The sequence below is a fragment of the Neomonachus schauinslandi genome, chromosome 12 (genome assembly GCF_002201575.2).
Source record: "Neomonachus schauinslandi chromosome 12, ASM220157v2, whole genome shotgun sequence".
Classification (NCBI taxonomy): Eukaryota; Metazoa; Chordata; class Mammalia; order Carnivora; family Phocidae; genus Neomonachus; species Neomonachus schauinslandi.
This window is the reverse complement of record NC_058414.1, coordinates 99,490,978-99,511,937: the sequence shown is the minus strand read 5'-3', so window position 1 is coordinate 99,511,937 and position 20,960 is coordinate 99,490,978. Positions and strand designations below refer to the sequence as shown.

The 20,960-nt window shown below is 48.5% G+C and overlaps 2 protein-coding genes across 2 annotated transcripts; one reads left to right on the top strand and one right to left on the bottom strand.

The window, feature by feature from the left end:
- Positions 1–8,326: 8,326 nt before the first annotated feature.
- Positions 8,327–11,581, bottom strand: TMEM176A (transmembrane protein 176A). Its single transcript, XM_021692803.1, has 6 exons — positions 11,396–11,581; positions 10,812–10,922; positions 9,736–9,792; positions 9,359–9,580; positions 8,731–8,841; positions 8,327–8,368 (listed from the first exon to the last, which is right to left on the bottom strand). Exons 1-6 carry the CDS (start codon positions 11,579–11,581, stop codon positions 8,327–8,329), a joined length of 729 nt encoding a protein of 242 aa, XP_021548478.1.
- Positions 11,582–12,896: 1,315 nt separating this feature from the next.
- Positions 12,897–20,522, top strand: TMEM176B (transmembrane protein 176B). Its single transcript, XM_021692945.2, is given in 8 exon segments — positions 12,897–12,988; positions 15,912–16,123; positions 17,843–17,957; positions 18,309–18,376; positions 18,575–18,805; positions 19,718–19,837; positions 20,183–20,216; positions 20,219–20,522. Coding segments are annotated over 7 exon segments (828 nt in total). The 5' UTR covers positions 12,897–12,988; positions 15,912–15,919; the 3' UTR covers positions 20,275–20,522.
- The last annotated feature ends 438 nt before the right edge of the window (positions 20,523–20,960 follow it).

Sequence of the window (20,960 nt, the reverse complement as noted above, 5' to 3'; positions counted from 1 at the left end):
TCCATTTCTTTTCTCTAGACTAGTGTTTTGCCCTCTATGTGTGTATTCCTAAAGGATATCGATTGGTTTTGCCTGTTTTGAATTTTATATAAACAGAATCTTACTGAAGACTTTTTTTTTGTACCTTGCATAAATATTTTGCTCAATTTCATATAGTTGTGGGTTGTTCATTGCTCTCTAGTTTTCTACTTTGGGAGTTGCAACAATTTATTATCTCCATTCTGCTGAGGCTAGATATCAGGCTTGTTTGCAGTCTGGGATGTTATGAACAATGTTTCTATAAACGTTTTTGTACATATGTGCTGGTAAGCACGTGCACCTGAGGGTTTACCTTGGAATGCAATGGTGGAGCCATAAGCCATATATCTCTATTTTATGAGCTCATGCATGTTTTTCAAAGTAGTTGGACGGGTTTACTTTCCTGCCAGCAGTATGTATGAGACTGTCCACTGCTCCACATCCTCCCCAATAACTGATATTGTCAGACTTTAACATTTTTGCCAAATATGGCTGATTAGCTTATGTTATCTTATTGTGGCTTTAATTTACCTTTCTCTGAATATTGATGAAGTTAAGCACGTTGTGTAAAATTATTGGCCATTTGGATTTCCTCTTATGTAGTGTGTCTGCTCAAATCTTTGACCATTTTTTTAAATTGAGTTGTCTGCCTTACGATTTGTAAGAATTCTTTATATTAGATTGAACCACATGAAATCGCTGGTATTTGACCATTCTGACCTACAAAAAATGGCAGTTTCATATGGTTCAACGTAACACATTCTCGATACTGGCCCTTTGTTAACTATATGTATTGAGAAGTATTTTATCCTGTTATGTGGCTTATCCTTTTGTTTTCTTCATTCATTTTTTGAGGGTCAGAAGTTTCTAATTTTAATGTGGTTGGATTTATCAGTCTTTTCTTTAATGGCTAATGCTTTTTGTGTCCCATTTAAGAAAACTTTCTTGTCTTTTGAGCTGATGGTGACCAGATTGTGGGGGCTTGGAGCTATGTTCTCAGGGCGTTCTGCTTTGGGGCCTGGGACACCCTGCTCCACTGTGAGGTGGGCAGATTCCTTTGCCACTGAAGACTTGGCTTGGTGGGGGAGGGAGAGGCCACTCCTGGGGTGCTTCTCCTCCAATTTTCCAAGAACAGCTTTCCTGAAGATTGCTTCCTCACCATTGTTGAGTGTGGAAGATCTTTCAGTGAGTCGGCAGAACAGTGTGTCACTGGCCAGGGTGGGGCAGGACTGAGCTAAGATCTCTGTGGATGCTCAGGCAGGGTGGGCTGTGACGGGGTGAGTCCAGCTCAGAACTGGGACATCTGGTTTCTGAATTGTGTCGGTGGGGCAGATGAGGTGGGGCAGGGAGAAAACTGACTGGAGACTGTGGAGGAGTAGGAAGCGCCCCACCTGCCCTCTACTTTTGGAGTTTTGGGTGTATAATGACATGATTCTGACCAATTGGCTCAGGCGTCAGGGCATGCCTGATGGAGGCAGAGGAAATGTCATGATTTATTGGCTCTTACTCCTCAGTGTCACCTGGGTTGGGCAAGGTAGGCGACTGTCCAACCTGTTCACAGTTTCATTTCCAGCACCCACAGTGCCTGCCACATGGGGCATGGGGGTATTAGTAGATATTTGTTCAAAAATGCATTAACCGTTTTCAAAGCATTGTTATGAAAAATTTATTTTTTTCTTTTCTGGTTTCTCCTGAAGAAAACTTTTAGTAGGGGTGCCTGGGTGGCTCAGTCGTTAAGCGTCTGCCTTCGGCTCAGGTCGTGATCCCAGGGTCCTGGGATCGAGCCCCACATCAGGCTCCCTGCTCAGCGGGAAGCCTGCTTCTCCCTCTCCCACTCCTCCTGCTTGTGTTCCCTCTCCCACTGTGTCTCTGTCAAATAAATAAATAAAATCTTAAAAAAAAAAAAAAGAAAGAAAACTTTTAGTAGCCACTAGGTGGCAAGGTTAATCACATCTACGTGACTTATAAGGGGGAATTCAGTTATCGAATTGGGGATTTGAATTTAAATCGAATCTTGCTTTAATTTTGTTTTTGAACTCAACTATTAAGTTGGGTAAAACATACTGTCATAAGAAATGTTTGCAAAGTTAAAATAAAGACCCTGGTGAATTACTTCCTCAAGCTAAAGATGGTATGGATTTCTCTTCCATCTGGTTTCTAAATCAGTCCTTTTATGGCTCGACTGGATGTAAGTTCTTTCTGTTCTTCATTCAGATAAACGAATGTCAACTCAGTTCACCCTTCTGCTCAGAAGTGGTGTTTTACTGTCAGAATCTGGCAAAACCTCCTTTGTTTATTGCATCTGGCAGATCTGAGCCTCGGAGAAAACCTGGCTCCTTTACAAGCCACGTCCACAGCTCCCCCTCAGTCCCCCTACCCCACTTCCCCTCCCTCCTTCACAGCAGCTTCACAGAGTTCCTGGTCTTTGGTTTCTTTTCTGCAGGAAATCAGATGTCATGCCATCCCTGCTTTTCATTAAAAAACAAAAACCCATGCTAAAACCCCTCAAAAACAATGTGTTTATTTGAAAATACAGCTAAGATCACAATCTTGAAGTATCTGTTTTGATGGGGAAAATGAAGATATATATATATGGAAATGACTCTGAGATTTTGAGATAGAGATAGGCAAATAATCCCAAATTTATTCTTTATCATTATGGTAAAACTGACCTTTTTGTTTGTTCCATGAACTGTTCTGTGAGTTTTAATACATGCATAGATTCGCATAACCAACACCATGATCAGGATAAAGAACAGTACCATTGCCCCCCAGACCTCCTTTGTGCTACACCTTGTTCAGTCACACTAAGATGTTTCATACCACATTGTGCCTGTACTTAACAATTACAAAAAATATTGTGCCACTTTCCCTGGCCATCACAGTTTCTGATGAGAAACCACAGAAATTTGGATCATTCTTCTCTATAGGTAACGGGTCATTTTTTTAAAAAATTTTTTTTATTCTTATGTTAATCCCCATACATTACATCATTTGTTTTAGATGAAGTGTTCCATGATTCATTGTTTGTGCATAACACCCAGTGCTCCATGCAGAATGTGCCCTCCTCAATACCCACCACCAGGCTGACCCATCCTCCCACCCCCCTCCCCTCTAGAACCCTGTTTGTTTTTCAGAGTCCATCGTCTCTCATGGTTCGTCTACCCCTCCAATTTCCCCTGCTTCATTCTTCCCCTCCCGCTACCTTCTTCTTCTTCTTTTTTTTTTTCCTTAACATATATTGCATTATTTGTTTCAGAGGTACAGATCTGAGATTCAACAGTCTTGCACAATTCACAGCGCTTACCAGAGCACATACCCTCCCCAGTGTCTATCACCCAGTCACCCCATCCCTCCCACCCCACCCCCCACTCCAGCAACCCTCAGTTTGTTTCCTGCAATTAAGAATTCCTCACATCAGTGAGATCATATGATACATGTCTTTCTCTGTTTGACTTATTTCACTCAACATAATACCCTCCAGTTCCATCCACGTGGTAACGGGTCATTTTTGTTTGGGTGTTTTCAAGATTTTTTCTTTGTCTTTAGTTTTTAGCAGTTTGATCCTGACAAATCTATGCGTGTTACTTCTTTGAGTTCGTTCTGTGTAGGGTTCATTGCGCTTCCTGAATCTTGAGGTTTATGGCTTTCACCAAATTTGGGAAGTTTTCAACCATATTTCTTCACACAAACAAAAGTCATTCTTCTGGATAGCTTTCATTTGCCTCTCCAGACAGTCTTTCTACCTTTCTCTGTGCCCCCAAAGAGAGTCTTACGTTGATCACATCAGTAAGCTCTCATGTTCTATGATGTTGGGGTTTGGTCAATAGGGAACACTAGCAAGAGATCAGAGTGGGGTAGTTTGGGTATTTATTCCCTAGGATCCCTCCCTGAAAGGTCATCTCAGGCTGGCTGTGTTTCTCTGGGAAGGTGACAGCTCAAATCAAGCACCACCTCCATCAGCTTTCTCTGTCTCTGGCTGAGACACAGTGTTCCCTTTCCTCATCTTTTGGGCTGAAGGGTAATGACATCCTCTCTGATCCCCCCACCTCCCCCTGCCACTGCCCTTGGTTACAAACCCCAGTGTGGTTCTGTCACTTATAGCTTCCTACACTTTGCTGGCCCCCTTGTACATAGTCCCTTTATCAAACACTTCTGGACCATGACAGAGTGGTTTGGGGGGCTCATGATCAGCCTTACTCTGTCACCCCCACCATTCCTGAGGACCCCTGACCCCTGAACAGGCAGCTGTCTCCCATTGTCTTCGCCTGCTTTTGATCCTTTTCTGAATTTGGGCATCCTGAAGAAAAAAGGTCTATTTGATTATCACTGATAAGTTTTACACCAATTGATAGAATTAATGACTTTTGCACTAGTCATTGTTTTACATTGTTTTGAAATTAACTCAAGCAAAGGAAGTCCTGATGTGTACTTTTTATTGTGATTATCTCATTCATACAGAAGAGGATAGAAAATAGATATGTGCAGTTTTCATAATCATAATCATAATGTGTCCACCAACTAGGTTAAGAAGAAACTGTGATCACTATAGTAGACCTCTATGCAGTTCTCTGTAGACACACCTTCCCCCTCCCCATTCACCCCTGCTGGGAGGAAACTGCTATCCTGATTTTCCTGTTATTCATCTCCCTGCTTTTCATTTTAGTTTTGAGATATGTCGGTATAAAGAACACATTCTTCGATTTTGAAGAAGCCAAGAGCAAGCACAAAGCTAGGTGTGTCGGGAATGGTCAAGACAGCCTTGCATGAAGATCGGAGACTGGATTGCCCTCCTGCAAGTTGTGGAAACCCTTTCTGGTGGAAGTCGGTGCAGAGTCAGGAGCACGTCTAGGGAAATGTAGAACTCACCAGATCTGAGGCACTGGCAAGTCTGTATTGTGGGCCAGAAGTAATAGGGTCAGTGGGTCATTGTGTCTGAACTCCCACTCACTGGACTCGAACAGAGCAAAGCAGAACCCTTCTGTGGGTTATATATATATATATAGATAGATAGGACCATCCTGGGCATACCCAGGTGGTAGGATTCCGAGGGGCCATGCACAGGGTCCAGACAATTCAAGTAAAATACGAGCCTGACTGTCTCACTCTTTGATCTGATGCTGGTTGATCATACCTCAATTCTTCTCCTCTGACTCTCATTTTATTCACATAGGCCCAAATGGCGCTTCTTCTTGAAAGTAATCCACATTTGTTCGACAAATTTATACTGCGAGGTGTCCAATTTTTAGACACTGTTTGATTTATAATCCTTCCATTATCCCTGGGTTTTAGGTATAATTGCTCCCATTTTGAAAGTGAAAAGACTATTGCCCAGGAGGTCTTTGTAACTGACCTAAGGTTGAGGAGCTAGTAAGTGGCAGTGCTGAGATTTGTGCTCTGGTCTTCTGACTTCAGACTCAGAACTTGTCCAGAGCACAGTGCCTGCTTCATTCTCCCTGTTGTCTCTGGTTTGGCTCTGCCAGCTGGAGAGCTTTCTGGTCCGAATGCCTGCCTTGTCCAACTCCTTATTTGGGTTTCACAGGACAGTGAGATTGTCTTTGCTCTTCTTGGTCTTTTGATCTGTATCAATTGGAGAATTGGATAAGCAAGTACTAAGAAAGTCTGTTGAGATTCTGATTGGAATTGCGCTGAATTTATGCATCCATTTGAAAACTGAGTCCTCCCTTCTATGGACATGGTGTATGTATTTCTATTTATTCAGGTGTTTGTAAACATTTCCCAATAATTTTCTTAATGTCTTGAATATATAGATTTGGTCGTAAGTAACTTACGGTTTCATTGCTATTATAAATGGCTTCTTTAAGAAATTATTTTCTCTTTTTTTAAAATCAGTAAGGAATTAATTTTTCTCATATACACATATTAAAAGGCGAGCAATCCAGGGCTGGTTTGGCACATGCAGTTATGCTATAGAAGGCACTGGCTCCTTGGGGCTTCCTTTGCACCATCTCCAGCCCATGGATAGTACCCTTCTTGCTACAGGATGGCTCCTCCAGCCGGAGGTACAGGTTCCTGCTTCCGGGACGGAATGGATGAAACGGGAGAAGGAAGGAGAGAGTGCCTGCTGGATGGACCACAGTGGCTTCTTCATCTGTAGGAATGCTCTCTGCCTCAAAGTCTGATTTTAACAGAGCTGTAGCAACTTATTTGTTGTATAACAAAAATACTTGTATTATATAAACAATTCGTAATTGTTATGTCCTCTTACTGTCAAAATCTTTCCATACCCTTGTTTTAGATGTGTTTCTTGTAAACAGCATATGGATGAATTTTATAAAAATGCAGTCTATCTTTGCATTTTAAGGGGATTATTTAGTCCATTTGTACTTATTGCAAATACTCATATAACTTAATTTATAGCCATTTTCTATTGTCTGCTTTCTATTTGTTTTGCCTTTTTTTTTTTTTTAAGTAGGCTCCATGCCCAGTGTGGAGCCCAATGCAGAGCTTGAACTCATGACCCTGAGATCAAGACCTGAGTTGAGATCAAGAATCGGACACTTAGCCAACTGAGCCACCCAGGCGCCCCTGTTTTGCTTTTTAAAATGTTTTATTTTTTTTTTTATCTTTTCTCTGTTCTTATTTTTTATTAACTGAATTTTTTCTCATTCTCTATTTTTCTCCAAACTGAAATTTAAAGTTTTATGATTTTTTTGGAATTACTATTGAATTACTAAAACACTTAAATTTAGGTGTTAAGTGGATGAACACATAAATGAATGAGCTGACAAATGCTAAATATAAGCAACATCTTTACTTCTTTTCCAAACAACACAAAGACCTCGTACCCCTTTAATCTACTCATTCCTTGCCAGGAAGGATGTGATATAATGCTGCCATTGACTGCTTTTAATACATTCTCTTGGTCTGAAATTTTACTCTGATGTGTTTAAAGATTTTTTTTATGTATTTCATTTGAGAGCTTCCAGTAAAAACCCTGGGCTCTGAGTCTTCAGTGGGCTTCCTTGAGCAGAAACACTGCATATGTGTTTGTAGGAGAGCTGACAATACTGCTTCGTCCTTGGCCCCCCATCTTGTTCATGTTTGCTAGATAGAAATGCCAGCCAAGGTCGGGATAGGGAGCCCCCCATCTGTTAGAGATAACATAGTCTTTCCCCTTCCTGATGCACAGGAGTGCCACAAGGTCTAAATGAAGGGTCGCTGTCAATTAGGAGCACGCAAGCTGTCTGATGTGCATGTGAACCCTTTGATCTCATGACAGCGCCCTTCTTCATGTGTGGTCGCTCTACAAAGTCTGAGGACTGATGTCTGGACTTTGCAGAGAGTAACTCTGTAGCTGCCGTGGACCGCCCGTCAGTACGTGAGCCTGAATCAAACTGTGTGTAAACTTTATGGAGTGGCCTCTTCGTTTTCTGGTCTCAAAGTCCACCTTTGAACAGTGTTACTGTGTGGCCACCATGTACAACCCTGTGTGGAGTCCTGCGGATCCTTCCAGTGGAGCACTGAGTGTGTGCATGCTTGCGGGCATGATACTAATTTCAAGACTCAGCCCTCTGAATTCATGCTCCTACTTCTACTGGGGCCTATTCAAGGTAGCCACGAACTTAAACATACCCGATTCGTGGCGTGTCTCGCAGTCGTGGGTACTTTTTCATGGGACGTATTCAGGGTTCCTATGTCATCATCTGTCTTTCACGAAATATTTCCAAAGTGACTGCATTTTGGCGTTATATTATCTATTTCTTACTATTTCCGAACAGCCAAAAAAAAAAAAAATCCAATTCTCAGTTTGCCCAGCGTTCAGTCTCTTAAATCTGAATTTTAGGGAGAGGGGCTCAGAGTCCCTGCCCCCTTCACCCTTGGTGCACAGGCATTTGGACCTCCAGTCCCAGAACCAGCCTCCAAGAGAGTTTACTGTCAAGGCCGGCAACTCCTGACCCAGATGGGAGGTTGGGAGATGGAGGAGCATTGTAGGGTTGTGTTGGCTCCTCCTCCGCCTTGCCCAGCCAAGAGAAATTCCCTGGAATAACTAAGCAAGAAGCTGGGAGAAACAACAGAACAGCTTATTGTCATCACTGCTCATGAGGGGCCGTGAAGCAGGGCGGGAGCGTGAAAGGTGAGCCAGAAATGGGCAAGAGTGGTGTGATGATTGGTGGAGGGGACCGTGGCAGTGGCTTGGCCATGGCAGGGTGGGGGAGGGGGAAAGAAGGATAACTAGAGCTAGTGCAGAGTCCCTTTTTCCCAGCCCGGTCCTTCTCCCAGGAGCCAGAGACAGGGACGCCCAGTCCAGAAAGAGTCCAGGCATGAGCACTCAGGAGAAGCAGAGCTAGATTTCACTCACTTCCAGCAGTTTCTTCTGGTCTGTTTCCTGAGGGAGGCAGAGGGGCAGGATAGTGTGGGGAGAGGAGGTGCAAATTCTTTCCTCCAGCACAGCTTCATTCTGGAGCCAACCGGATCCAGCACTAGCCTTATAGTACCTGATGCCAAGAGCCCCAGCGTCCCACCATGGATACGGACTTTCCTGGCTGCCTGGGGTCTTTGTCCTGGGGGCCACTTGGTCAGGGACAGGGGCTCTTCGGGCTGGGCCCCCACTGGGGTAGAAACATAGGCACGATGGCCCTTGGGACTCACTGTAAGGGTCCCTTTCCCTCCCCAAGCCACGCCTTCTCCATCTCTGCTCCTCTGGACACCCCTGCCGCCCAAACACAGACACATACTTTAGGGACTCACCTTCTTACATCGGGACCTTCTCCAGCAGTACAGACACAGGGGCACCAGAGATGCCAGAAGCAGCAGAACCCAGACACCCAACAGCATGACCAGAAAGCTTATGAACAGGGCCTGGGGACAGAGGACCAAAGCTGTTGGCACCAGAGTGACTGTGCCATCTCTGTCTCTCCCTCATTTCCAACACAGGGCCTCTCTCTCCCCCTTCATCCTCACATCTGTAGCTTCTGGAGGCGCTGAGGAAGGAGCCCTGCACGAGGGAGGGGGTGTTGACGAGTCTAGCATGCAGAGAGCAGCCAGAAACCCCTCTCATCAGGCCTCAGTGTCCTTATCTGAACAGTGACAGGCTCGGGCTACGATTTGGTGCCCTGGCAGCCCGAAGGCTGAAGAGGATCCAGGGAGGACGTGCATTTAATCCCTTGCAACATTGGTTCATTTATGATTATTTCAATGTTTGTGTTTTCCATGAGTCTGGAACACCACCAAGCACAGGGACTGTTTCTAGTCTGCTCAATGCCACAGCTGTGGTGACAGTAGTCTAGCTGGGTGTGGAACAGGTGACATGAGCTACCGTCTTGGCCCTCCCTGCCCAGCGCCTGCTGCACCCCTTCCTCTGCACCCCCACCCCCACCTTCAGCATGCTCAGGTAGGAGAGGCACAGGTGCATCCTTCTGGCTTCTTCTGGACTTGGGGTGCTAGGGGGCGTGGTGGCCTGGGACCAGGCCGTCGAGGAGACATGACAGATATAGTCTCTAAAATAAAAGCAGTGCTCATAGAAACTACGAGCCCCAGTGACGATGGCGACAATGGCTGTGGAGAAAGCTGCCAGGGCGAGCAGGGTCCTCAGCAAGGCCTGGTGAGGAGAGGAGGCAGAATGAGACCTTGGAGACTCAGTCTCTCCGGGAGCCCAGCCGGGGAGACACGGGTGGGCTCCGGGCAGGAGGCTTGGTTGGGCCGGCCTCCAACTTCTGGGCCTGGCGTCCCACCCCTGCCCTTCCCCAAACTCACCCAGTAGATGCCACCCCATTTCTCGTAAATGAAGGTGACAGCTCCAGCCAGCACAGCCTGGGGACAGATGGAACAGACTGCTTCTGTTTCCCTTTGTAACCCCCACGGACAGAGCCAACCATCGGCCGGTCCTTACTTGGAACACTCCATGTGGACCCGAGGTTTTGAGCTAAGCTTTGTTGTCTGTAGTTAGGCCTGGGTCAAACTCCCGAGGTGGCAGGACCCTCTGTTTTAGTGACATTGAAGACCCCTCCTTCCCTTCTCCAAAACCCTCCTTTTAAAGCAATGGTGTTTTATGGCGGTTCCAGATGGGGGTGTGGAAGCCCTAGCTTGTTGGGGAAGCTCTCAGTGCAGGATGGGTCTGTGGGTGGCCTCTGGTCCAGGCGCCTGTCCCGGCACCTGGGCTGACAGAACAGGAAGTCTGGTGCATCCCGGGGGACAGATGGATTCGAATCCTGTTTGGTGATGCTGTAACTAATCTGAGTGTTTTGCCATTGGGTGGACGAGGATGATTACTTTTGGCTCTTCTCTCAGTCAATATTCTGTGAGTGTGGGTGTGCCGAAGGGCCCCTTGGTGCTACCACGACCTGCCCCCAAGCCCCTATTGCAGATCGCACACACCCATCTGTGGACATTCACCACTGTCCTTTGGTGGCACCCACTAGATTCCCACCGCGTGGAGGACCCGCAGAGAGCTATGGGAAATGACCAGGAGTTGACCTTATCTTGTAGACTATACCCTTTCTGGTATGTTCTGCCTCCCCATCTCAATGCAAGTGTCTGGAAATGAGCTGGGTCCTAGGTCTTTTGTTGATGTTTGCTGCTGAACCTGGGGGGAGGCGGCCAGGCTGGCGGGAAACCACGAAAGCTGGCCATGTGACTTTGGTCAGACCGCCACTTCCCTCGGCTATTTTCTCATCTGTAGAAACAGCGAATCAGCCTCGATGACTTCGGGACTTTTCGACTGCTGACATTTTATAGTATCCTGGTGATGGTGATGGTGATGGTCTATCACCTCTGACAGGAGGCGAATCTGTCCCTTCTTGACCCATCAACCCTCCTCCTGCCCGACTCACCACAGCCCCTGTCCAGAGGGCAGCTCCTGAGCCACACAAGGTGCAGCCGTAGAAGATTTGGAGGAAGCCCCCCAGAACTCCACTCAACACCCCCAGTACGATCTGCACCACCTGGAGGAAGAAGAAGAACCTAAGAAGTTGGCTCCCAGATCCCTGGGCCCAGGAGCAACACTCTGCCCCCACGTCTCAAGCAGCTTTAAGGACCTGCCACTCCAGGTATAAACAACAGGAACCATGTGAAGGAGAAAGAGGGGAAGGGGGAAGGAGGAGGGTGAGCCAGCCCACGCTAGGTCTGGCAGAGGGGAGAGGGCGGCTCAGGGCTCCACTGGCTAGGACTGTAAATGGCCATGGCTCCCCTGCACCCTTTTAGTCCAAAGCCCACCCTCCTTCAGCTTTTATTGAGAAGGCCAGGAAGTGAGTAAAAAAAGTCAGAAATAGATCACAGGCGATCTGGATTTCTAATAAGGAGATAAAACTGGCTGAGCTTCCAGTTCCGAGAGGTTGGCCATGAGCGTGCACAGCAAAAGGAGGGTCTTCTTCTCCTGACACGGGGAGCCTGGGCGCCCCTCTGGGCCCCTACTCACCCAGGATGCCACCAGCAGCCGGCTTCTGCCCCAGGTCTGGGAGGTGGTACCAGGGGCAGGGGACCGAAGCAGGGAGCACCCACGTATCAGGAGCGTGGCCAGAGCTGACTCCTGGTGGATGTGCACGTGGATGTGGGTGGGCTGTGGGGTCCCAGGGTCCGCCTCACCACCATCTACTGTCCCCATGCCTGCGGACATCTGTCTGGGAGAGAGGAAGGAAGCGTGAGCGAGGAAAATTTGGCAGGCTGTGTTCAAAGATCCCATTTGCCGTTGGGACGGGTGGAGGTCTCTGGTCGCAGAGCAATGTCCTTGGCCCTTTCTCCAGGGTGTCGCGTCAGGACAGCCTGATTGCTGGTACAGTGGCGACCGCTTAGCCCGCGGGAACCTCCCCCTTCACCCCAGATCTGCTGTCCCCTCATCCTCCCACGGCGTCAGGGTCTGGACCAAGCAGTGCCCTGCAGTCCTCACCTCTCCACCCTCTTCTGCCAGCCTGCTGTCACAACCCCTACCCTGAGCCCTCAGGCTACGGGGCAGAACCCCAGGCCCCACTGCCTGTTGAGCTCCTGTTGCTGTAGCTACTCTGCAGACGGGCCTGGGGACACCCCTCAGCTCCTAAGTACCTCCCTCTCCACCAATAGTCACTCCACTCCACCTGGCTTGTTGAAGCTCCCCCCACGCAACAATGAAGGAACCCGTTGCAGGTGAGGGTAGAGGTCAAGGCCAGCCTGACTTGGCATCAAACAGGGACACCTGGTCTCTACTCCTGCCACCTTCCTAGAGTCCATGGTCCACTGGTGGTTGGTTCCTCCCTCTCTCCATTCCCAACAAGTTCTGGGCCAGGCTTTGGAGGCCTGTGAGGGGGTAGGTGGGGAGTCCAGTGGGGAAGTGTCCTGGGAAAGGGCTGCCTGGCTGTCGGCCCCGCCTCACCTGCTCTCCTTAGGGCCCCCGGGGCTGAGTGTGCCACAGGGATGGCCAGCTGGGCTGGGCTGAGCGGGAGCTGGAGCTGGGAACCAGGCGGATGGAGGAGGAGGTTGGTGGAGCACCAGAAGGGCAGGGTGGAGGAGGGGCTTGCTGAACTTTAGCAGCAACCTCTCTGGAAGATAGCCAGGCAGAGGGGCCCCTGTGTGGGGGGTTTCCAGCTGCCAGCCCATCCCTGGGCTCTGGCTTGGAGCGTGGGCATGAGGTGGGTGGCCTGGGAGCCCATAAAGCTGATAAGTCCTGGGAAACCCCGGGAAGCTGTCCAGTCCCCCATGACCACTTGGGCAGGTGCTGTCTCAACACAGGTCTGCAGGTGCTGTGAGTGTGGGCCCCGTCTGTGTTGTGAGAGTCTGTATGAGTGTGCGTGTGTGTGTGTGTGTGTGCACTCATATGTGTGCACTCCCTGCCTTTCTCACCAGCCTGGTTATCTACTCAAGATGGAATCCCCCTAGAGGGGCCCCTTTGCCCTAGCTGTTTTCTGGGAAGTTGCAAAGCTGAAGGTCAGACCCTCTTCCCTCCACCTCTTCCTTCTGCTCTTCTCTTCCCAGCTACTGGTCCTCAGCTGCCGGTGGATCCTCCCAGCCCTGCTCTGCTGAGGCTCCCAGAGGACAGCAGGTGAGCAGGGTCCCTACAGACCAGGTGGCCCCTTTCCAGGAGACTCTCACCATAGGACCTTCCTCTCTTGAGGAGTCTTCAAGGCTGGTCCCCAAAGCCCCCATCCTATCTCACGGGATGCTGCTCCCAGTTCCCATAGGACTTGCTAGGGGTGTGGAGGGATGCCCTAGACAGGGTGTGACCTGGGGAGGGGGAGGAGAATGTGTCTGGCTCCAGCAACCTCACCAGGCCTCACCCCTCCTTTATTCCTGGTGGGGTGGCTGAAGCTCAGGTGGTCTGGTGGTGAGAGGTCCTTCAGAGTGAAGCTGGATGGTAGAGGGTCCAGGATGTAGCACGGGTCCTGGTCCTCTCTCCCCAGCTCCAGGAACACCGAGAGGAGCGAGATAGAGAGAGTGACCAGGGCAGCAGGGATGAGCCTCACACCCTGGAGTCTGGGGGGTGTGGGAAGAGAGTCTTCATGGGACCAGCCTGGTCCAGAAGAAGAGCAGGGGGCTCAGCTGAGCTAGGGTTGGAGTGTCGTGGGGGAAGTGGTGGTACCCAGGGGCTCAGTGGGAGCTGGAGCCCAAGGCACATTCAGGGCTGCCCCATGATGCTAGCTCCTGTGACCCAAGGGGGAGATCTGGCTGGAATCCGGGCCAGACTTCCTTGTGTGTGTCTGTGAACAAGTCTGAACCTACTTGTGTGTCTACAGAATTGTCCAACACCTGTCCTTTATACCTCTAAGGAGACCAGGTAGGCACGAGAATGACACTGCTCTGTAAAGGACATAGAATACAAGGGAAGACTTTAGGGTTGCCATCTTGCTAATGTTAGAATCGTTATTAATACCGTTGTGATTTCCATCAGTGATACCAAAGTAGGATGCCAATTAGAATTACTTTTGGAGCTTTGCAATTGATTCCAAAGTGCATATGGAGAAGTAACCTAGCAAAAAAGACCATGAAAGAAAAAATAACACGAGGAGGGTCACGAAATAACTCAATTAAATATTAAACCCCATACTCATCGTTAAAATAGTGGCAAGGTTGCCTGACTCATCAGACTCACCAATGAACAGAATATAAACACTAGAATAGATTTGAATTCCTAGGAGAATTTCATTTTTGCTCAGGAGAACATTTTAAATCAGTAGGAGAAAGATAATATATTCCTCAAACAGAACATACCCTTCAGAAGTTAACCATCTGGGGAAAGAAACCCCACAACAAATTGGATCTGTACCTTCCAACTTACAAGATAAATCCCAGATGGATCAACATTTAAATGTGAAAACTGAAAGCATAACACTACTTAGAAGAAAACAGGGAAGAATTATTTTATAATCTTGATGTGGTAAAGTCCTTTTTAAGTATGATATAAAATCCAGAAATAAAATAAAAATGGAAACTGGTTAATCAAAAAATAAATCATAAATTGCAAAGAAATACTTGGAAATCATGTCACAGATGATAATTTTTCGAATACCCAAGATCCTATACAAAACAAAACAGTAAAACAAGAAGGACCTGGGTATGGACAGAGAGCTCACAAAAGAAGGAAAAAAGGTGTCTTAAACATATGAAAAGATGACCAATATCACTCATAATAAGAGAACTATGGACTGAAGCTATACTAGAACAGTCACAGAAAGCAGATCAGTGGTTGCCTTGGGCCAGGGTCGAGGGGTTTATTGGGGAGAGAACATTAAGGAATTTTTGCAACATAGAAATGTTCTCTATATTGATTGTAGTTGGGGTTGTACAAATGTACGAATTTGTCAAACCTCGCTGAGATATCCACCAAAAAGGGGGCATTTTGCTGCATAAAACTGATTAAAATCTATAAAGGGATGTAATTTTCCTGATATATATTTGAAAAAGATTAAAAAATCTGCTGACACCTCCTGCTGGCCATGGAGAGGGGCAGTGGACATTCCTTGACCTTGCTTCTGCTTGTGAATGGCATGGGGTAGCCCCACACAGGGCAATATTTATTGAAATGACACATGCATATTCCCATTGACCTGCCAATTCCCCATTGTTTGCAAGAGGAAATTGATGTCTATCAATAGGAGCTGATTGAGGGATGCCTGGGTGGCTCAGTTGGTTAAGCGTCTGCCTTCGGCTCAGGTCATGGTCCCAGGGGCCTGGGATGGAGCCCTGCATTTGGCTCCCTGCTCCTTGGGGAGCCTGTTTCTCCCTCTCTCTCTGTCACTCCCCCTGCTTATGCTTTCTCACTCTCCTTCTCTCTTTCATAAATAAATAAATAAATATCTTAAAAGAAATAGGAGCCTGCTGAAAACAATCATGATGCATTCAGACAAAGGAACACTGTGCAGCCAGACAAATGAGTGAGAAAGCATTTTATGGACTGATGTATGATTATCTTCAAAACACAGTTCGGTGAACAAATCATTGTGCAGTTAGTTTATGTAGTATCCTGCCATTTGTGGGAAAAGGGGGAGGAGAATATATTTTATATGCTTTTCTATGCAAAAAATGTCATTGTGGGATATATAAAAAATGATAATATTAGTTTCCAACTAGAGGGCAACTAGGTGGCTGGGAGAGAAAGATGGGAGGGAGGGTTTTATAGGTATATCCTTTTGTATCTTTTGAATTTTTTAACCATATGGAAGTATTATGTATAAATATATATATATTAAGTCCCTGAACTAATTCAGATTCCTTTCATTGCCCAACTCAAGACCCAGACAAACCGTGTCAGACCATTCTGGGGGGAGGCCCAAGAATATATGTGGTGAAGAACTCTAGAGGTGATTGGATTTGCATCCCAGATTAAGGCCACTGTGACTCTGCTACCTGCTCTGGGAAGACCCTTTGGATCTTGACAAGGGACTGTTTTCTCTCCCTTCACTCATGCAACATATTCCTTTTTATCTTCGCTGGTTCTCAGACCTCACTTTTCTACGTCTTCTTCCCAGCAGGCAGGATGACCCAAAACATGGTGACCATGAATGGAGTTGATGTGGTCTCTACACTGTCCCAGCCCAGCCACATCAACATCCACATCCACCAGGAATCAGCTTTGGCACAATTGTTAAAAGCTGGGGCTTCCCTGAAGGAGATCTTTTCTCGCCCTTGGGACACTGGCCCTTCCGAGGCCAGGATGAGCTATGGGCAGCTGGTATTGGGGGTAAGAGGAGCAGGTGGTGCAGAGGATGGTAACTCTCCTTCAATGGGATGAAAAAAGAAGTGGTTTGACTCTTCGTGAGAACTTATTATTTGTATCCCATCTTTTTTGGGAAAAGAAAGTTTTGGCAGGTTCCCCTACACATTTAGATGGAAAAGAATGATGGGCCTCTTCTTTGGTACAGTGGGGGTGGTCTCAGCCGGAGGTGGGGGGCAGGTGGGTGTTAGCTGAGCTTCATGGAACCCATGTGGACTGAGGGCCTGCAGATGCGAGGCATTATTACAGGCACTTTGGAGAAAACTACAGAGAGCGTCCCTAGTCTATAACCTAAAAGGACTCAACATCCATCAGAAGGGAACACACCACTACAGGCATGCCTAGAATGAAAGGTAGAGCAGGTGACATCCTTGGGGATCGGCCTGCAGCAGTTGGCATCTGAGCCAGACCTCGCATGGAGGAAGAGTGTGTGTAGACAGATAGAGCTGAAAGATGGAAGGAAAGGAATTCCAGGTCAAGAGAACGTCAGGAGCAAGGGTGAAGAAGCCAGAAAGCTTCAGGCAAGTTCTGTCAGAGTAAAGAGAATGGGACTCAGGGCAGATAAGACTGGAAATGCAGCCCAAGGCTCTATTGCTGAGAGCCTTGACTGACAAGGTGAGAAATTGTCCTGAATCAGCTTCAGTAGTGGGAAGGCTACGGGTGGTTTCCTAGCAGGAACCTGGGCTTTTTAATGAACCTGCCTCCCAGCCAGGAGGTGTCCAGGGAAGAAGGGTGGAGGGTCTGTGCCTGCCTGGGCCCTGCAGAGATGCCAAGGAAAGAGAGGAGTCTCCGTCATCTATGGATGACGTCTCCATGACTTGGGAGTGAGTGGGCTTGGGGTACGAGGGAGGAGAGGAATCCAAGAACATGCTGAGGTTTGGTGTGACCAGGAGCCCGAGGCCCTGGAAGGCAGGCTAGGCAGACACTGGAGGTGCAGGTGAGGTGTGGAACTTGGATGCAGATCTGAGGTGCTGGCGGGCTGAGAAGCTGGTGATGGCCAAGAGGCAATGATAGCTGGGTTCTCCAGGAAGCAGACATGAATCAGAGTTAAATGTGTAAAAGGTTTGTTAGAGTGTCACACCTATGAATGAGAACAGAGGGACCAAGATTGGGCAAGGGGAGCCTCCAGATCATGATGCAGACCTGACAAGGTCTCTGCCAGCCCTGTGGGGAGCTTGGGAGCAAGAACGGCCACTTTATAGGAGAGCCACGTTGGGTGGAAATGGCCGCCGTACCCACCGCCTTGCTTCACCAGTGGCTGGGTGGCCATCCCCAAAGAGTGTGCCTGTGGCTTGAAAGACGAAGGGACCTTGAAGCTGCTGACCACTGAAGGCTGTCAGCTAACACACTCCTTTCTTGAAAGGGGTCCTTTCAGCTTATCCTGGGCAAGATGGTGGGACTCCTAAGGGGGAATGAGGAGAAAAAAGTGGGAATCATCCAGTGGGATGACAAAGAGTGGCACTGAGGAGAAAGCAATGACAAAAAGCCTGACATGTCAGAGGGACGGAGGAGAGCCACAACATGCTGCTTCATGGATGTGAAGGGGACAGAGCCTTCCAGAATCAGAGCTACAGAGAGGTCAAGACAGGAAAAGGAGAGGAAAGCCAGCCAGGTACGAGCTGGGTGGCCTCTCCTGGGGCGTGTGGGCTGGTGGGAAGGGAGTTGGCTTTTCACCCTGTCTTGCAGGTGATCCAGATATTGCTGGGGGCTGTGAGCTGTGTTCTCGGAGGGTTGCTCTGCTTCGGGCCCTGGACAGAGCTGCGTGCCTCAGGCTGCGCCTTCTGGGCAGGGTCTGTGGTGAGTCAGGAAGGGGCTGTAAGCTCGGTGGCAGGCAAGTGGTTATGAGCAAGGAGAAATTTCCTTTGGATCTGGGTCAGGGATTTGGGGAAGAAACCAAAGACCAGGATCCAAATGCCCTTCACCATGAGGAAGTGGCCTTGAGGGGCGAGCCAATCCCTGTCACTCTGTACTTTCCTCCTTCAGGCCAGGCTGGGAAGGCAGGGCAGCTGTGATGGAGTCCTGTCCATCTGCTCCATGTCTTTGCCAGTCCCTTGGATCCTGCTTCGAATCGGCTGTCCTGGGAACGGGTGGAGGGGGGGGGTCACTTCAGGAGAGTAAACTGGAAGCCTTTTCCGGTGTCTTCTCTCTGCAGCTGTTGTAGCAGGAGCTGGGGCCATTATCCATGAGAAGCACCGGGCAAACTCTCAGTGAGTCTTGGGTGTTCTCTGCCCCCTCCCATGTCTGTTTTTCTGCTATTCTTTGGTCTTCTTCCCTTTGGTTCTTAATGTCCCAGGATCTTTCCTGGAGGGGTGGGGAGGGTTTCCTGGGGCAGGAAATGAGGAAGAAGAGACAGGTTTGGGGCCAGGACCTCATGGCTCTCAATAAGGAGGGTCTGCGCCCTGCATTTCTCCCTTCTAGGGCTGTGCATCAGGTCTGCTCACGCTGGCTGGCATCTCCACAGCCGTGGTTGCTGTTGTCCTCTGTGTGAACAGCTTAACCTCGCCAAGTGATGGCTTCCTTTACATCGACTCTGTGTGTGAGTCCCCAGAACCTGCCACCCTGACCACTGGGTACAATGAGACGTGGCAAAGGAGTCGCATGTCACGGTGGAATGAGGATAGGTGCAGAACCTACATGCAAATGCTGATGGTGAGAACAGAGTCCAGTCTTCCAGGGACCCAGCACAACTGCCTGTTCGCAAGGAGCTGGGGGACTGGCAGGCAGAGATGTAGGCTCTTGGAGTGTGGACCTCATCTTAGGTCTGTGGTTCAGGAGGTTTTAACTTAAGCTGGAGACATTTCTCAGACCCTCATGGCATAAGAATTCCTGAATCAAAGGGGATGAGGAGCAAAGGGCAGACATTTAAGAGAGAATGTCACAGAACGCCCTTCTATCTTTTCTGGTGTGTGGCTGTCCTAGTTACCTATTGTTGTGTAAACACAACACCCAACACACTTTGGCTTAAGACTCTCATTTATCATTACTTCTCACATTCTGTGGGCTGGCTGGGCTCAGATAGGCAGTCTTTACTTGGGTTTTCTCATGCAATTGCTGTCAGACGTCAGTGGCGGGTGAAGTCTTCTGAGAGCTCAATTGGGTTGGAGCTCCAAGATGGCGCTCAATTGGCTGGGAGCTCAGCTGAGGCTATCAACCAGAGAGCCTACAGTGGCTTCTCCATGTGGTTTGGGCTTCTCATGGCATGGCAACTAGGTTCCAACAGGAAGTATCTCACTGTGAATATTTTAGGAGGTGGGAAATGGAAGCTACTGGCACAGTGTCACCTCCACTGTATTTTGTTGTCCAAAACAGTTACAGGCTGTTCCAGATTCTAGGGGTAGAGAAATAGATTCAGCTCTTCACAGGTTGTGGTAAGGTCACATTGCAGACAAGCAAATGGGGTGGAAGCTATGGGTGCCCCATGGTTGGAAAATGTAATCTGCTTCGGTGGCAAGTAGTCAGTTGGACAGAGTCTGATACCTGGCCAGGTTGATAAGGTGGTAGTAAGAGCAGACTCAGAGGAGCAGACTGCTGACTGTGTCTTTTTGCTTCCTTTATCTCCAGAATTTGTTCCTAGGCATCCATGCTCTGCTCCTGGCTGTCTGTGTCCTGCAGGTCATCATATCCTTGGCTTCCCTGGGCATGGGTCTTCGAAGCTTGTGTGGCCAGAGCTCCCGGCCCCTGGTGAGCTGTCAGGGAGGCACAGGGGAAAGAATGGGTCTATTTGGTGAAGCTCTGGGAACAGGGAGGAACATCAGGGCCAGGAACAACCCTCAGCTTCTTTCCAGCACTCAGCTTAGTCTTTTGCTGTTTGGGGAGTGTGCGCCAGCACCGTGTTTGGGTTAGCTGCTGCCCTCTGCCTCTTCAGACCCTCCTTTGTGCCTTCCTGTCCCAGATCTCTGGGTAGCTCCCCCTCCTCTGTACCTTTTCCTTCCCCTCCTTCTTTCATTTGCCCAATTTCAAGTTCTAGGAAGCTAACTAGGCCCCATCTTTTCCCCAGCAATGATTGATTTCCCTTGTTTTTTTCAGGATAAGTAAGGGTCCGAGAAAAAGCTACTGGGGGAGAGTCAATGCCTCCCTCCCCCTCCAAGGAGAAGACTGTGGCTGCCATCATCCTGTGAGCCCTGCAGACCCTGCCTGGGCCTCCACATGCCCCCGGCCAGAGCAACCCAGGGCCTCTGGAGAGGCCAGCATCCCTTCCCCAGGGCCCCTCACTGCCCTGTCCCTCACACTTGCCTCTCCTTTGGCCACTTGTCCCGGCCTCCTCCTCTTCCCACTGTTCCTACTCCAGTGGCCTCAATTCAAGGAACAGGGGCTGTCGCTTTTCTCTAATGCCGATTAAACAGAAACAACAGGAAAATAATTTTGCCCGGAAAAGATGTCGTCTCCCTTTCTTCCACACATGGTATGCTGTGAAAACATCTTTCTCTGTGCTGACATGTATGAATTTAAGTGAGGGCCAGTTTGGGACATGGAAACAAGGTCCCAATAAGACCCAATATATGTCCCACTCTATATCCCAAATGGCAAACTTCCTTTTTATGATTTCCTTCTGTTCAAAGTAAAGTGAAAATAACTCTCATATACTTAGAATCTTTTTACCTGCTGAGATTGTATTTAAGCATCTATAATTTTGACTAAAACTTTCTGGGGGGTTTATAGAACTATGTGAGGCATGAAACAAGACTTTTTCCTCCCCTCCCTCCCTTCCTTCCTTCCTTCCTTCCTTCCTCCCCTCCCTTCCTTCCTTCCTTCCTCCTTTCCTTCCTTCCTTCCTTCCTTCCTTCCTTCCTTCCTTCCTTCCTTC

Excerpts from the sequence above, each read along its gene's own strand:
- TMEM176A (XM_021692803.1), bottom strand. The coding sequence starts at position 11,581 with ATGGGGACAGTAGATGGTGGTGAGGCGGACCCTGGGACCCCACAGCCC. Across the intron at positions 10,923-11,395 it reads GGCTGCTGGTGGCATCCTGG|GTGGTGCAGATCGTACTGGG; the intron begins GTGAGTAGGGGC and ends TTCTTCCTCCAG. Across the intron at positions 8,369-8,730 it reads GAAGGTCCCGATGTAAGAAG|GAAACAGACCAGAAGAAACT; the intron begins GTGAGTCCCTAA and ends TGCCTCCCTCAG.